Source organism: Poecilia formosa, unplaced genomic scaffold (genome assembly GCF_000485575.1).
Source record: "Poecilia formosa unplaced genomic scaffold, Poecilia_formosa-5.1.2 Scaffold55, whole genome shotgun sequence".
Classification (NCBI taxonomy): domain Eukaryota; kingdom Metazoa; phylum Chordata; class Actinopteri; order Cyprinodontiformes; family Poeciliidae; genus Poecilia; species Poecilia formosa.
The window spans coordinates 1,707,634-1,725,363 of record NW_006799994.1 but is presented as its reverse complement, the minus strand read 5'-3'; the positions used below and the strand labels follow the sequence as shown (position 1 = coordinate 1,725,363).

The window sequence follows — 17,730 nt, the reverse complement described above, 5'->3', positions numbered from 1 at the left end:
CAGCACATCCCACTGATGCTTAATCAGAGTGGGATCTGGGGAGTTTAAGGCTGGTTGGGTTCTTTCTGCTGCTCTTGTAGTAAATTCAGAGTCTGACTACAGGAACTCATTGCTGTCATAGAATGTTTTCACATTTGGAGGCTGAGTTTTGTCTGCAGTTTCAGACCTGAGGATGTTATTGTGACACTCAGTAATTGTAAATGTTTATCCTAGTGGGACATTGCATTATATGAAAAGGACAGCGGTGGGCACCGCTAAGTAAAAAGTTAGCTGTTGGCTAACATCTAACTACTTTGATTTCTTAACGGTCAATAATCAAAACTTAAACATAGATGTCGAACTTCTTTCAAATGAAAGCCTAGTGAACAGCCTAGAGCATTTATTTTGACAAATGCTTTTAGGTGAAGCTAAGCGTGTTAAATGTTTTCAAAATTAGCAGAAGCGCTAAGCGAAATATTAGCTCCGTTATTAGTGAATTACTGGAAGTGTGCCCCCTACTGGAGAGGGATGAAATGATCAAACATTTCCTGCTGGGTCTGTTGACACTGAATATTTCTGACTTTTTCAGGGCTGGTTGTGGGTTCAGATGATCAGGGGTCACTTTGCTCCCTTTGCTTCGCTTCCTGACGCTCAGTTTGATGTTCTTCTTCAGGTGCTGCATTTTGATTGGCTGATTTTAATGAGCAGTCAGACAGGTGTGCCTAATAAAGTGATGGTTACTACAGATAGAAAAAGGCATTAAGTAAAGCGAACCTGAATCCTTCTGGGTCGCTGAGCTCTCATGATGAGCCCAGTTCCAGGACACGACCCGATGCGACAGAAGCAGCACCAGAGGTCACGACCTCCCTGAGTGATCAGTGTGTAAAATGTCGTTCGCTGTCTCACTCTGACCTCTGGTTGATATGGAGGAGATTGAAGAGGTTTGAAAGCGGCTGGCTCCATGTCACCGAGTCAGTTACCGCAGCAACTGATAATCATCTGAGCCAACCACTTGGAAGAGGGGTCACAACCTGTTTTCTTCTTCATCTTTCTCTCTGAGCTTACTCCTCTTCTTACACTCGTCTCCAGTGTTTTCTGTTGGATTTTAATATTCTGCTCTCCTCCACATCTCACAGCTGACCTCTCCTCCTTCACCTTTCTCTGTAGAAAGCACCATCACTGTTGCTTCCTATTGTACTACAGCAATTACCCCCCCTGAGCTTGTTAAAATGTCCCCACTCATTCACAGATAGTCTCATCTCATATCCTCCTGTTTGCTCCAACTAAAACTTAACGCTGGCTCCAATCTGCTCGCCGTTTTCTCACTTTTCTTCTCGTGCTATTAGACAGTTGACTTCATTCTTTCTTTGCCAAGAAAGTGCTCTAAAAATATCGCTCACCACATGCGTAGGTCAAACATTATCTCAACACTGTTATTCTCCCATTATTTTGCAAAGAAAAGATTAAACATTAAGTATAATTAAATGGGCTTGTCCTGTCAGGCTTGTGTTCTCTGCTTCAACGATTTTTTTGATTCTTTATCACAGCGGTACAATTTGTACCTTGAGGCCTCAAATATGAAAGCAACCTTGAGAGTGATGTGTGATGTGTGAGGTGTTGGAAAGCATCTCATGCTGCATGCATGCATGGGGGCGCCGTAAAACCGAGCATCAAGGCAAAAGGCTGATGGGTTTTGACAGTGTTTCCCAGTTCCTAACCAAGAGAGACATTTGAAAAACTAGGCTGCAAAGAGACTTTATCCATCTATAACGTGGATTAAATTTGAAAGAGTTGTGGACCTGGAGGGCTGTCATGTGTCAGACCTGGTTGCTTAATGATGACATGATAGTTAAGTGAACTACAACGAAGCTGGAATGAATGAAGATGATGGTGAGGTGTGACAGGAGCTGTGTGCGTCTGCTCACAGGATTTATCCAGAACCACACAGTAAATAATCTGGAGGTCATAATCTGGTACAGTGGGATTTATTAGGGACCTAAATGAGATCAAGTTTAAAGAACTGCAGCACAGGTGAAGTCAGACGACTTCAGAGAATGACATCCTGAATGAAAGCAGCTGAAATGAGCTTCCTCTGAAGGGTGCAGTGATTACCGGCGATTAGTGCCGGGATGGATGCATCACTGGATCAAAGAGCTAATCTTAATAAATAAAGAAACAAATTCATCTTAACAGGAAATGTGAATAATAGATAAAACCAATAAAAACAGATTTCTAACAGAGGAACGTAAGATGGACGCTGGACGTGTCGACAGTCACTCATTCCTTTCACCAGGAGGATTACTGAAGCTGACGAAAATATAGATGGAAAGTTCAGTGGAAGAAAAAAACATAATGGAAAAATGTTTCGCAAGAAGCAAGGACAAAATGAAAGAATAGCAAGGAACATTGAAGAGTTTGGAGGAGATTCACAGATTCACTACCACACATATAAATAGAAGTTCAGTTAATAGTTCAACCAAGAATAATGTCATAAATGCAGAGATGAGTTCTGGAAACAGTGTTGTGTCTAGTGAGTCTATGTAAATGTTTCACCTTTGGAATTTAATCACTGAAATAAATGAACTTACTGATGGTATGATTTACTGAGATGCAGTTTAATCAGATCTGGACAGAAAAGACGATCATAACTGTTCATGTTGTGAACAAAGTGAGATTCTGCGTCACGCCTCCATGTTTTCCTGCAGACGGGTTCTGAAGGCCACAGCTCAGAACCCGTCCTTGTTCCTGAGGTCAGAGAGGTGGCAGGTCTGTGTTTAGAGGCGGTTTGACCCGTGGCTCAGAAAGGTTTGCCTTTCCTAGCAGTGGAAGCAGAGCCGGGATTAGGCGTGTTCAGATCTGACAGATTGAGGAGGGCTGGGCGGTTTCACCGTCGCCGCGGTGACTGACACACTCGGATAAGCTCCCTTCACTGGGCATTAAACACAATTAAGAGAGGGTACTGTATTCCTCCCCAGCAGGACCCTTAAACCTCTCGGCTCTCCCCCTCACTAGCTGTAAATCCACTTTATCTATGTGGCCTCCTAAACTTTCTATTAGTCCCCTGCTTCCCTAAATCCCTTCTCACACTGTATATTATCGGCCTTCAGGACGGCGTTCGCTGTGAATCTGTGTATTTGACGTTCAGCGAAAAGGACGACCTCGCTCCACTGTTTTCAAATGACTTTTGGACTCCTCTTGTTTTTAATCAGTTTGCCATTAAAAGGCTAATGGTGCCTCCCAATGAATTCAGCTTCACTGGAATTATTCAGCGTTTAAAGGACAAAGCGTTGGTCTGCTTCTCTCTGTTCTTTTGCTCCCATTTGCATGTCTTACCGTGTTGAAAGCTTCTAACGTTCCACATGTTACAGCTGCATATTTTATTGGGTTTTATTGTTGGGCCAGAATGTTTTATGACAGACCAACACAAATCAGTGCATTTGGAGGGAAAATTTATGGTAAACATGCTTTTTTTAGCCTTTAGTTTTACAAAAAGAGGTCAGAATCTGTGGTGTTCATTTTCTAAATCACCTGTTCAGAGTTGTTCTCTGCTGACTGAACCTCTGGCCCGGTCTCAGGTCCTCTAACAGGTTTTCCTCTCAGATTGGCCTGGTTTTATCCCCATTAAAGACCAGCCCACAGCATGGTGCTGTTTTTTAAATTGTTCTCTACAAACCTCTGAGGTTGTTACAGAACAGCTGTGGTTCTTTTTTACGTGGTTGGACTACAATGATTAGGATCTCAATTTTTTTCCCACTTTTCTCTTTTTTGTGTTGGACTGCCACGTATTTTTTTCAGTCTTAGACTTTAATTTGAACTTCTTAAATTTTAACACAGTACTTTTTTGACATGTTCATATGTCTGTAAATCTGACACATAGGCGACATTCACAAAACACAGAAACACAGTTTCTCTCGGCCCACTGGGGTTTCATTTCTACTTCAGAAAAAATGTGATTGGACTCTGGAAAAGGCTGTTGTTGTGTTCAGGTTGTGCTAAAAGGAGTTAGCCTATCATCGAAGCTATTCAAGCCTAAAATAGCATCTCAAAGCTAAACATGACTTAATGTCAGTCTTGCACTTTGCACCAATCTGATGGTTGGAGATCCTGAATAATTGATTAAAAACAATAAATAACTTTGCTTTGAGCTCATTTGTCTGTTTATTTTATAATTTAGTTGCAAAAAGGGTTTTGAATTAAAAATGTTGCTTATTTTGTCAATTAAAATTAGATTATTTATAGATCCAATTGTACTTTTAAGAGGCTTTTAAACTGCATTATTACGATGAGGAAACTTAATCGAGTCTCTCTTGTCGTACGGTTAGAGTCGCTCCCTCAAGTCTGAAAATCAAGGATCTTTTGCAGCCTGCGTTTCCTTCAACCTTGACAGAAGACCTTCTGAGCAGGCTTTTTACAGGATAACCCACTCAGCTGGTTAATTTTAGCGGACTCAAGCAGAGCTCTTATCAGTCTTGATGCATTACTCTGCGCTGCTCTTTCCGCCTTTTCTTTTTAATTGATTCATTGCCTGCTCTCTGTCAGGGCGGGCATATCATCTTCATGAGAGCGCTGCTCTCCACGCACCAGGCCTTTGTCTTCACATCAGCCTGTGTGAAGTCAAACCAGAGCAGCTCAAAGGTCAAAGTTCAGCAGCAGTCAGACTGAGCTCATCTGACATTTGAGATGGGGATGCGTGGCTCATGCATGTATCCTGTAGGACTCATTAGACCTCAGGCATCTCGCACCATTTCCTGACTCTTGCAGTTAAAGCTCAAAGATACTTTTACACATCGTCGCCTGATGGTAAGGAGAGCTGGAGCTAATCGGTCTCGCAATAATTCTGTTCAAACCTGTTTTAAATCAAAGTTGATATTTACTGAGGATGTCACAGAACCAAACAGTCCAGAAATGGTTTCAAACTAATGATCCCAGCCACGCATGTTTGCAAACATCAATTAGAGCTTACTGAATATAATTCCTATATCTTTTCCAACTACAAAAAAATCTGTCTTTGTTCTTTTTGTTGGATGTCATCTGCAACTGCCCCCATTTCTCTCACTCTCTATATTTTCCAAAGCCGCGTGACATTATCTCTGAATAAATAGACCAACACATCCGCAAACCAAAGCCTTCCTTAAACACTCCATGTTGCGATAACGTTCACTTTGTGGACGCCGCACACATCAGCAGGAATCTGCTGGAGTGAGATTAGGGAGCTGCCTCTTGTTAAAGTTCAGATCCTCTGCAGGTGGCTTCAGAAAGCCTGGAAGATGTCCGCCGTGAATCTGGGACTAATTACATATCTGTTTGTTCTGGATTTATTGTAATCTGCTCACATAATCAAAAACTCTGCGGCTCAAGTCCAATTTTTTTGCCCTAATCTCTCCCAGAGCTGTTATTGGCTTATCGCCGCTGTAATTAACATAATCCTAGTTGGTTTTTCTGGCCGTGTTTAGAAACTGTTTGGGTCCCTTGGCAGCTGGAAGGACCCAGAGAGTTGGGCTGTATGTTTTTTTTTCTTTCAATTCAAAGGTAACCGTAGTTGCTTGAGGAACTACAGTTCCAGAAGAGCTGGAAATGTTTGAAGATTGTGCCTGAAAAGACTCCAACTTGTCCGTTTCTCACCCTCTCCTCTGTTGTCTTCTGCTTTGCAGTTGTGTGGCTGTGGGCTGCTTGGCGTGGGCATCTGGCTCTCTGTGTCACAGGGCAGCTTCGCCACCTTCTCACCTTCATTCCCGTCTCTGTCAGCTGCCAACATGGTCATTGCCGTTGGCGCAATCGTCATGGTGACGGGCTTTCTTGGTTGCCTGGGTGCCATTAAGGAGAACAAGTGCCTGCTTTTAAGCGTAAGTTCAATCTCTGTATATTCAAACTTTATATTAGTTTTTTTTTTTCCATCAATATTTTTATTATATTTTTTACAAATTTGGCATACCTGCCATATAACCAATACAGTCAACAAGACCAACAAACTCTTAGATTTCTATTTGTTTTAGTATAAATGTACATACTTCTCTTAAAGATTTGCTGAATAAACTAATCTGAACTGTTGAAAAGTTTGAAAACCAATGAAGAAGTTGCGTTTTATTCATGTTTTAAGTAGTTATGAATAATAAATACCTTATGTGAGTCAGAGATTTTGAATATTCTGTTACAATACTGGTGATTATCATACATCATAAATATAGTCACAAAGTCTGGATTAGTTTGAAAAATATTTGTGTTTCTTCATTTACAAGAGGAAAATCTGGATTTATGGAAAGTATCAATATATATATGCACAGAATGTCTTGTTTTTATCATTTGCAGCATTTGCACCAAATAATTTGGACGTTACTGTTGATAAAGGCTCTCTCGTTAAAATGGGAAATGTCAGTTTTTTGGCCATTGGACCTTCATAGATCAGTGTTTAAACTGAACTTAGTGGGTTTTGTTTTGTTTTGGGGTTTTTTCAGGTTAAAACGCCCAACAAGCAAAAATTAGTCTTTTAAATGAATCACAAACAACCCAGCTGGACATTTTGACAAGATTAGTTCTTGTGCTAATCTAATGGCAGCAACTCATTATAAGTGGAAATGTGTTTATATAGGCACGGAATTCAGTTTCCTGCTGACAACTTTAATTTGTTTGGCAGAACTCTTTATACTGTCAGTTACAGAACATGGAGAAATAACAGATCTGCTCTCCTGCACAGGTTCAGTCAGGTTAATGCATGGATGTACCCAGATCAGACATGACATGATGAATCCTGACATGTGAAGTAAAATATAGTAATTATCTCTTTTACACAACTCATGTTGGCAGCTGGGATTTATTAGGCAGCAATGGAACATTTAGTCATTTGAAAATGGGAAGTAATCAGGATTTGAGACTGATGAAGGATGAATTGAAATACCTGGACAGCTGGGATCAGAGTATCTCCTGGACTGCAGGCCTGGTGGTGAGTTCCCAGTCTGCGATCAAACTGGTCCAAGCAAGGAATAACGGCGAATCAGTGAAAGGCTCATGTTGCATGTGGAGAAAAACATCTTGCCAAAGTCCAACAATCTGCTCCAAGTAGAGCTGCTGCTTCTCCACATCACAAGCAGTCAGTTGAGGTGCTTTGAGCATCTTATGGAGAACTTTGGGTTCTGCCATCCTCAGTAAGGATGCTGCAGACCACTACTTGATGGAAACGACATTTCCTGATGACTTTGGCCGACTCTAGCAGGGTAACGATCCCTATCACAAAACAACACTGGTTCAGGAGACTGACAGTGAGCTGAGGTGCTGATTTGACCTCCAAATCCCAGATCCTAACCCAACTGAGCTGAGTACTCTGAGCAAACATGAAGTACAGGGCAACATAATTAGCTAGGTGGTCATAATGTTATGCCTGATTTGTGAAATAATGCTTTTTATTTTAGAAAGTTAATGTGGATGTGTAGAAGTCATTAAATGTGTTATGATTAATTTAGAGGCCTCAACAGAGGCAGAAACGTTCCAGTGGAGGTTCAGTCTGTTTTCATTCTCAGTACGGTGGAAGAATGAAATCCTGGAACGGAGCTGCGGGATTCACTCTTTCTGAAAATTAACACGCTTACATGTCGTTTGCTTCCCTTTGGTCGCAGCTCATGTCATGTGCTGGTTTAAAACTGGAAACCCAAATGAAGGAGCGGTTCCTGTGGGGCGAGAGCAGAAAAGGAAATAATCTATTATAGAAACTGGAGGCTGGCAGGCGGGATGTCTGCTGAAACAGGCTGACACACCGAACATGGCAGAGAATAAAGACAAGATTACACCAACCAAACAGGATAGAAATATAAAACACAACCAATGAAGATAAGTGAGTGAACTGAGGAAGGCAGTGAATGACAACCGATCCGTGTTCTTCAGAAAACGATGACCTGGTGTCAGTTTCACCTGTGGCCTGGTCTGGTTCCCAAGAATGGAGCAAGAAATAACTTTGAGCAATTTTTTTCTTCAAAAAGTAATCACCATTTTTAGGTTTTACTAAATAAGTTTCACAAATCAAAGCTGTTTATGAGTGGGGAATAATTCCCACCAGCATAAGAACTAAACTTCACTTGCACATCTCATCTTTAGCCAAAGGAAAATCCTCTTTCACAACTTCAATAAAGGTTTTATAAATCTCAAATTGAGCTTTTGAACTACAGCTGATTCTTGTGCCTTTTTAACACAGCCCAACATATCATCAAGGCCAAAAATATTCACCCCTGCATATACATACCAGCCTCATTGACAAAAAGAAATCTACATCTGCCACGGGGTATGAATAATTCTGGATTAAATGTTTTTTATGGGAATAACAATAAATAATAGAATTTTTTATAGGAAAAAACTTTCAACTTTTATTTGTCCCCTGATTCTATGGCACCCTGGGCAGAGAGCCATGTCGTCCATATTAAAACTGTTTTGGGTTCAGCTAAACCAGAATAATGACGACTGAACGAGTCAGTACAGAAAGTCGACTCTCCTTCAATAGGAAGCTTTGTGAAGTATGTCAGCAAATGATTGCACCATATGGGCATAGCACTCTGAAAAGCACTTAATATTAATGAGTTAAATAATTAAAATGTTCTATTATTCATTATAAAACCTAGTTTGGCTTGGCTTTGCTCTGTTTGGCTATGATTTTATAAGTGTTGTATCTGAAGCAGTTAATGATGGAAGTTTGTTCAGTTGAAGGATGTTTAAGTGGATTTGCAAAGAAAAAGAAAACTTTCATGTCCAGAAAGTTTAAATGAGAGGTAAAGTTAGGCCTCTGACTACTTAACATCACAAACGCTCAATCCCTTGAAGCTCTTGCATCAGTCCAAAGCCGTTCCAAATCCTCGGTGCTAGACGTGGCTTCCTTCACCTGGCTGACAACTGTGAAGTGGAGGAGAGCAAAGTGCAGGCAGCGAGGAGGCAGGTTGGAGGCTGTGAATAATAAAATGGTTTAATGCAAAATATTACATTTAAAAGTCCTGATGTTTCTTATTAGGCAAAATGTCAGGTAGGGAACATCGTCTGCCACATCACTGAGGGATGGCTTTGCATTTCAAGCCATGCTGAGCTTTTTTATGGAAGAAGTGCTGTCTGAGAGTCGGGGTTGTTTCTTTTTCTTTTTCTTTTTTGCACCCAGGGGGTTGTGGGAGTTGTTATTGGGGCTGATGGTGTCATGTCGTTCAGAGATCAGTGCAGGGTTGGATCTCAGGGGGCGGACAGAACCGAGCGTTTACCTTGACAACATCTCTCTTTGGATTACAGCGCATTCAAAGCTCCGACATCCTCTGCAATATTTTTTGAGGTTCTTTCTTTTTAGAATGTCAGGAACTGCTTACTAAGAAAATAAAAGTACACATGAAAACACAAAGATATCTGAAAGAGATGTAAAATGTAGAAGCAGTCAGCTGTAGTCGGTAGCTGAGTGGAAAAGCAACACCAGTTCTAAAACCTGCAAAGCAGATGCTAACAACAAAAGGCTGCTGAACGCGTTTTATGTGGGCCATGGAATAAGAAACGGTTCGCCCCTCCTCTCCCCAATGAGCATTGAATTAATTAGGTTTTTTAGGGATCTAGGTTTGTTTCCTCCCATGCTGTGCAGAAAAGGTTGTAAATATTGAGCTGAGGCAGCATCAAGGAAGACACATGGCAGCATCTGAGAGGCAAAACTTCAGAAGAGTTTAATATTAAAGTGGAACTACATCCCAGATCAACCTTTTTTAATTGCTGATAAACTGTCTAAACAGGTTAGTCAGAGATTTGTTTTTATGTTTTTGTGTGAATTTTGACATTTTCATGTAAATTTGTGAAGTTCTGCAATATTTTGCCTAAAGTCTTGTTAGTGCTGCCTGCTTTAGGTTGAATGTTGCTTAAGCAGCTGAATTTTCCTGTTGGTTACAAACAACTCACTCAGCCCCACACTCTCACTCAGGCACGCCCCCTGGTGGTGAGTCAGGAGTTGAAGTAATGATCATCTATTGATTGCATTATGAGCTTTGTAAATGTGTGAATTTTTTTGGCAACATGGACAGAGAGTGGAATGTGTCTGCTGTGACTGCAGGCGGTTTGCTGCAGGAAGTGGGAGGAGCTTATGACAGCAGAGTTGCAGCGTTGCTGCAGACCGCCATAAGTCTTCAACAACCCAGAGAAAACGTCACTAGTTGTTTTTTTAAGATGCTAGAGGATCTGAAATTCCACTAAGTATAGCAACAAAGTTCGTCCACCCTCTTGGACACACCCTTCATTGTGTCTTGGCTCCGCCCATTTTGGTGAAATTTTTCAAAATTTTCCAAGAGAGATCTGAGATTATGTTTTCACTGGAGGGTTGGTTTCAATCCACCTTTTTTTCTCTTCTTAAAAAAATATCTGCACTTCCTGTAAATGTTTCAAGAAACATTTACAGTCGACATTGTTAAAGAAATCAAGCAGCTTTTATTCATGACTTTTTGTTCAAGCTGTTTTTTTATAAATAAAAACATTCTGTTCTGCAGAATATGACAATTGGTTGGGCTACAATTTCTCGACAGTCTCTCTTTACACATGTCCTTCACGCTGGGGGGGATTTCTGCTGTTGTTGTCTCACAGCGAGGGATCCAACATGGTGGCATGGAGACGGGCTCCAAATGCTTAAAATCTGGTTTTCTATCCAAAAAGAGAATCTCTGAGACATTTCAGGACTGCAGTGTATATATGAAGAAAAGGTAACAGCTTCAACTAGAACCTAGAGACGCAGTCTGTTTATTTATTTAGGAGTGGAAATGAGATGATTTAAATGTGAACTAAATTTAATAAAGATAGCAAAAGCAATAAACAATCTCACATTCTGCGATTAATAAACCAGCTGCTCTGATTTGAAAAAAAAATGAAAACAACAGTAAAAACAAAGTAGTCCTCCTTCATAATGTCTATCTATTGATGTCACTGTTTTTATTGTATTTAAACCTTGCTGATATTTTCAGGTCTTTGAATTTGTTGCTAACTTTTGCATCGATTCGCTGCTCAGATGAAACTCGGTGTTGCCTAACAACGGATCTTGCTGGAGGCTTTTTCTACAATTGTTCTCTGAGGACATAAACTATTTCTCTTTTGAATATGTGCAGCTGAGAAGGTTTTGATTCATGCATACTTCGTAAAGTCCTGAAACTTTATTATGTTTCCTGTGAGGGAAAGGCATTTTTTCTCATTCTGACAGTTACTCAGAGTTTCTGTGGCTCATTTTTAATAATTAATTTTGCTTTTCTACGCATCTTTATGTGTTTTTTATGTCTTCCTCCAAGCAGAAAATCATGTAAAATATTGAACGTATGTATATGAATTCTGACATTATTACACCTTTCAGACATTATTATGGTTAACTTCCTTCCACCTTGACTTTCTGTCTGTAATTTCTGTGAGAAATTTAATTTCAGACACTTGTGTTTCTTATTATTGGAATATATTTTATCTCAAGCTGCAGGACGCCATCTGTTTTCATCTTCTGTTTGACAACATGTGTTTGTAAAATGTCAGAGCATAACTTTAATCATTGATATTTTCAGAGCAGCTGCTGAAAAAGACTTTTTCTGCTTGTCCACCAGTTCTTCATCGTACTGCTGATAATTCTTCTGGCAGAGCTGATCCTCCTCACCCTCTTCTTTGTGTACTCTGATAAGGTGAGTTTGCTCTGCTTTGGTGTGCTGTCCACCATGCTATGCATACTTTGTTTTACCTCGACTTGTTCAGTTTATTCATGCATATTTAATTCTCTCCTCTTCTGATTTTCACTGGACCTAAATTATAATTAAAGCAGCTTTAATTTATATTAATTCCAGCTTTAGCTGTCAGAAAACAAAATGACTCTGCACAAATGAAATGTGATTCATCAGGAGCTTTTAATACGGCCACCATTAAAGCACTAAGTGTTCCTTTTCTAAAAAAAAAAAAAAATAAAAAGTTTTGATTTTGATAGTAAAATCATCAGTCATGTAAAATTGGTGATGTTATTTTAGCTGCTTACCTGATGTTAGAAGCTACAGATGCAGCTTCATTCCTCAGTCGTGTCTGTGAGTCTCCAGCTGCACCTGCCAGCAGCAGGTCTGAGCACGGACAGCAGAAACAAATCGGTTCTGATCAGTTCACTGGCTGGAGGATGGCCCTGCATGTTCAACTCTAAAGCTAACAGAGAGGGAATACCTTATTAAACAACAGGTACCTGAGCATAACAGTCTGAACCACACTCATCTGAACGCCAAGCTCTGGTAGAAATGATGCAGCTGGTTTTTCTTTTAGTTGTTTTTTTTGTTGTTGTTGTTTTTCTTGCTAAATTTTATCCTAAACAGCCTGAGAGAGTTGGGCTTGATTCAAGTTTGTTGTGCACGTCTTTAAGACTTTTCCTCTTTTTCTCTATTGTCTACTGGGACAAACAAATGCATCTAATCTAAATCTATCTTTTTGACTCCACTTCTTCAGTTCAAACCTACCAACAGCTACACTCAATCCAAATAACTAGAGATAAAATTTAGCTTTCTTAGAGCTATTTTTCTGTTATTTCCTGTTTTAATTATTTAGCTGAAGTCTAAGCTAGCAGGAAAGTTACAAAAGTTTAAATAATTTCTCTGTACAACGGCAACAGTCAGGAGTTGAGTAAAAAAAAAAAATCCAGAGCCTGTTTATAAACACATCTTTATATAATAAAGACAGTCACCAATAATTGAAAGAAAGATTGGATGACAAAATGTTCCAAAACCTGCAAAAATCCCTAAAACTGATCAGGGAGGAACAGCAGCAATTCTTCCCAGGATTCTGTCCTGTCGGGTTAGATGGGGTTTCTTCCAAAGTGTGGCGAATGTATCTGGCAACCTCAAATATTTGAGCCCCATTTCCAAGCATTTTGGCACAGTAACAACGCTAAACATCACCAAATGATTGCCAGAGTGAAGCACGGTGGGGGCTGCATCATGTTTTGGGTTACATTTTCTCATCAGAAGCTTTTTATGTATTTATTTAATGAGGCCAGATGATTGGGTCTCATTTAGAACCTCAACATGAGCTCAGATTCATGACAGATAAAGTTCTGATAACCTTCCAAACATTGAACTTTATTTACAGAATAAAAGCATTATTTCATTCAGTCGGGTTGTGGGATCCTGACAGTTTCCTACTGAAGAAAACTGAATGCTCTGAATCCAGCAAGGTATTAAAGGCAATGCACACATATGCAGTGAGAGGTTATTGCAACTTTTCCTTCGTTTCCTGTAGACTTATTTTTCTTTTTTATAGTTGAGCTGAATAGAATAAACCGAAGATTGAAAAAGTTTCAAAGTGATTTATTGTACTCTCTTTTTCATATCACAAATCCTGGAAACTTAACAGGAGTGTTGACAATTTTAGAGCCATTGTCGGCTATATAAATAATGAAAATACTTTTCAGCCTAACATATCATATGTTACCTATTGAAAATAACTCCACTCCACTCTCAGCTGTTGATGTAGGGAAATGTCAGCCTTGGCATGTCGGTGTCTTAAAGTAATAAGAGTTTCCCAGTTGTCTTCCAGGGTCAGAGTCCCCTCCCCCCCTGTCCTTGTATATTTAGTATTTTCTGCAGCAGGAGCTTGAATGTCTTCATGCTAGCGTTAGCCCAGCAGTCAAAGGTCAGGGTAGCAAACCGCACCAGTTGGCTCCGTGTAATTAGCCTGCCGTGTTTCCCATGACCTCAGCAGGTGAAGTCAGGTGAACGTCTGGGGCGACAACAGATGGAGTTATTTCAGGCTGCAGATATTACCCGACTATATTATCCACAAGTGTTTCTTCACTGCGATGACAACTTGTCTTTCACAGGACAAGCACTTACGACTTCTGTTTGTTTTCAAGGACAGTTTGTTGATAGATGTGTGTTTTTTCTCTCCTACTTTTAACCCTCGGGACGTCAGCTAATTTTCCGTCTTTGTTCAAAGGTTATTGCTCAAACTTAAACTCTCAAGCAGATAAAGAAATTCATTTAGCAGCCCATCAGTTCTCAGATTTGGATCAGCTCTCACAGGCATGCCAAGCCAGGAGTAAATATGTTTGATGCCTTATCAGTAAAATATTTCTGGCTTAACTTTTTATGGAGAAGGGAAAAAAAAGAAGAAGAAATCTTGATCCCTTCTGGGGAATTTAAATGGAGAGCCTCTTTGCGCTCCCGTCACCTGTGAAGTCAGAAAAAGATAGCGAAGCAGGGCTGAGGATTTTTTTTCCAAATGAGAAATGAAATGAGTTTGCATTAATAAAGGATTGGATGTTGCTCTGGGAGAACTCTCTGATCCACACATGTTCCAGTAAATCCCCCATAACGATTCATGTTCGTCCCATCTCGCAAAATTACAGTGAGTTTAGGCCTAATGGGATGTGAAGCTGCGATAATGTGGATCGGGAGCAAATCTGTTTCCTTTATTGGTCTTCAAATGTCAGCGGCAAGTGAAGCTATTAAAGCTAATTATGGGAACTTTCAGCTGACTTCTAAACAACACGCCTGCAAAGTTAAGGGGATTGTTTAGGGCTGGATCATGAGTTACAGACCAACTGAAAGTCGAGATCAGATGAAGGACAAGCGCTGTACATCACATCCAGCAACAAGAAATTGCTTTTTTTGTCTTTTTCGCTCCTCAATTTCCTCATCTTAAGTGAGATTACATATGCTGTGTGAGGCTCTCGGCATCCGCCGCTGCAGGCTGTGATCAGAGGAATCTCTAATTCACTTCTCCTATTTGATCCTCTAATCACAAGGCATTTATTAACAAGTCTGGAAGACATACAGTTGTTGGCAGCTTTTAAACATAAATCAGCCTGCAAGACACAAAATTTATCTTTTAAATAGGCCATGTGAAAGTCATGAGTGACGCCTCGTGTGAACTTCAATCCTCCTTGTGTGACAAGCTGTCAAACACATGGAGAACGCACCAAAAAGCTGGGAGATGTTCTTCTGAAAGCCTTCGTTTAGCTGGTCGTTCTCTCACATTTCCACCTGTTTATTCCAGCATTAGAGGCGCCTTTCTCCCCCCTAATGGAGAAATTCTTGTTCATCTTCCTCAGCCCAGCAGTTGTGCCTGCAGGTATGTGTGTGTCCTGCTTTTTTCCCTCCGCAGCCCTGAGATGTTAAGCTTCCTGATTAAATGTCGTGTAGAGGCGCGTAGTATAATAAAGGCCGGGCCTGCAGTTAGCAAGCAGCTGACTGCAGCAGATGGCTGGACCACAAACCAGATTACAGCCATCCGTCTTGAACGCTGTGACCTCATTGCGCCTTCGTTGCCCAACACGCCCAGCCGAACCCTGCAGAAGGTTTATTAGGTCGGAATGAGAGCGAGCCACGATGCGCAGCCAGAGAGCGGGGGGGGGGGCGTAGGTGAGTGTGCAGATGGAGGTGATAGAATGAGTGAAATAAGATGTCAAAACCTTTAATTTACCTTAGAAGGAGCTCCAGTCATGAAGGATGAACCTGTATTGTGTGGAAGAGTTTCATACAGCAGCCAGTGGAATTACTGATGCCTTCAAAAGTCACCTAACTTGGAAATAAAGTCAAAATCAGTTTGATTTAATCTGAATCTAAATGCACCTGTTCCGTTTCTGGTCTCAGAGGTTCACTAGAGAAGAACAAGCATCATGGAGACTAAGGAACCCAGCAGCCGTTAGCAGCAGGGTTAGGTTTAGAACAACACTCCAGGTTCTGAAGAAATGAGTCTGCAACAAATGATGCAGGTGCACAGCAAATATGGAGGAAGGTAAACTGGTCTGATGAGGCTGAAATCACAAGCAAAAAGTCATGCATGGATACTAAGCATCATCCTGTATATTCTGTCCCACCTATGAAACACAGTGGTTGCAGGATGATGCTGTGGGTTGTTCTCCCACAGGGACAGGGGAGATGAGCAGATGATCAGAGTTTGCAGGAGGCCAGAGACTGAGGTGGAGGTTCACCTTCCAGCAGAAAAAGCAGGCCAAACACGAAGCCAGAGATCTAATTGTATGGTTTAAATTCATTAGTTTTTGGTCTCTGTTCCGCTTGGCGTTCACATATGTATTTGAATCGCACCAGAGTTCACTTCAGCCAAACCTAGGCCAAGGTTTGTAGGTGAATCAGAGTTTGATTTTTTTGTTTTTCACCTTCCCAAATGAAGCCGACTTTCTAGAAAAACGGACTAGAGTTCAATTAAAGCAGACTAAACAGGGCTGGTGTGAACGCACCCTTAGATCCACACCTCCTCTAACACACAGGGATAAGATAAATGGCTCATTGGCAGGAACCTGAGGAACCTGATGACGTGGTGAGGAGGTAATTTAGCTGTTTAATTCAGGTGTGATGGAGCAGTGATGCATCTAAAAGTTTGAGACCCCGGCTCTAGATGCAAAAGATGGTGACTGTAACAACTAAGTGTGGTAATATTCAGACAGAGTACTTGCCTCCCATATCTCCCTGTACGTTCCCGTCTGTAAAGGCGGGACACAGTTCAGTCATTAGCCATGCGTTACTTTGCCAGACCAATTCCAGACGTTGAGGGTCCGTTTACCTGCCTGTGTCTTGGCCTGAGGCAGGTTTCCAGAGCAACTGAAGGAAATAAGAGTCATGTTTGATGATGTGCTGCTGGTAACCTCTGACTCTGAAGCTGTCTGCCTCCACATCATTTAGACTTTCAGGATTTTAAAGCTTTTGTCCAGCTCTGTATAGTGAGATCAAGAAGGAGACGTTGTTAGTGTCTTTGTTTCCAGTGAAGCTGGCAGTTGAAGCCCTGTGATTCGGTAATGATCATGGAAAGGAGACGGGTTATGTTCCAGAGGGGTTCAAAGTAACTAATTATGGTTAAAATGTCATGCATAGAAGATCATTTGCTTAATTTAACCCTAAAAATGTGTTCAGCAGATGAGCTGAGTAGATAAGCCTCCAATTCTTCTGTGAGGCAAAACCGTGTTTTACTTTCATTCTCAAAAGCAGGAAGCAGTGGGAGTATTTCTGCCTGGATGTTCTGCTTTGACTACAACCAATTTAATTTAATCAGTTTAAATAGAGTGACTAAAACAATCTGGCCTTTATTGCAAAGAATAGGCATCAACACCATGTTTTACCCCATGGGATGATTTATGGAGCCTCTTCTGCTGGAAAACAGCAAATGGTTGTGATGGAAAGTCTTGCACTTTTAATTTATTCTACGAGGATACAGAGTACAGGCCTCATTACAGTTTTGCTCAAGCATGACCAGATATCTTCCCAATGTAACTACATTTGTTTGGATCAAAGCAAAACAAATAACCGATCCTCCGTTACAGAAAAAACATAATTGTTCAGAAATGAAAGTAATATTCTTGGCTTGAGCTCGTATGAAATTTTCACAGCAGGATACCTTGAATAAAAATGTTGGCTAAATGGTGCTTCTGTTTACACAAGGATGAAAAAAGAGCATATGATTATTGAATTCACTTTTATTAAAAAGCAAGAAAAGCAATTATTACTACTACAGCTGCAAAAATAATAAGCTTTTCACAAAATCTAATGCAGGTTGTGTTCTGTTGATTATTTTTTATTGTAAAGATGCTTCCTGGCAATAAACCTTATAATGTTAAGCCTGTTTATCTCCCTTTAAATGGAGCCACAGCAAGTAAAACTGCATTTATGTGTTTAGCAGCAGAGTTCAGTCAGAGGGTTTCGCCTTTTAGCCAAATGACATTTTCTCTCATTTATGTTTTTTGTCTAATTTTTTTGGACTAGATGACTGAATATTTAAGAAAGACCAGATCAGACCAAAATAAAGAATGGATGG

General features: G+C 40.6%; 1 protein-coding gene across 2 annotated transcripts in view; it reads left to right on the top strand.

Moving 5' to 3' along the window:
• The window catches only part of tspan9a (tetraspanin 9a), a 101,257-nt gene that overhangs the window by 56,742 nt on the left and 26,785 nt on the right, over positions 1-17,730 (top strand). For both annotated transcript variants that reach the window (XM_007553220.2, XM_016672045.1), the window contains exons 2-3: positions 5,631-5,822; positions 11,541-11,615. In XM_007553220.2, coding sequence (XP_007553282.1) covers positions 5,631-5,822; positions 11,541-11,615 — 267 coding nt within the window. The remainder of the gene's footprint in view (positions 1-5,630; positions 5,823-11,540; positions 11,616-17,730) is intronic.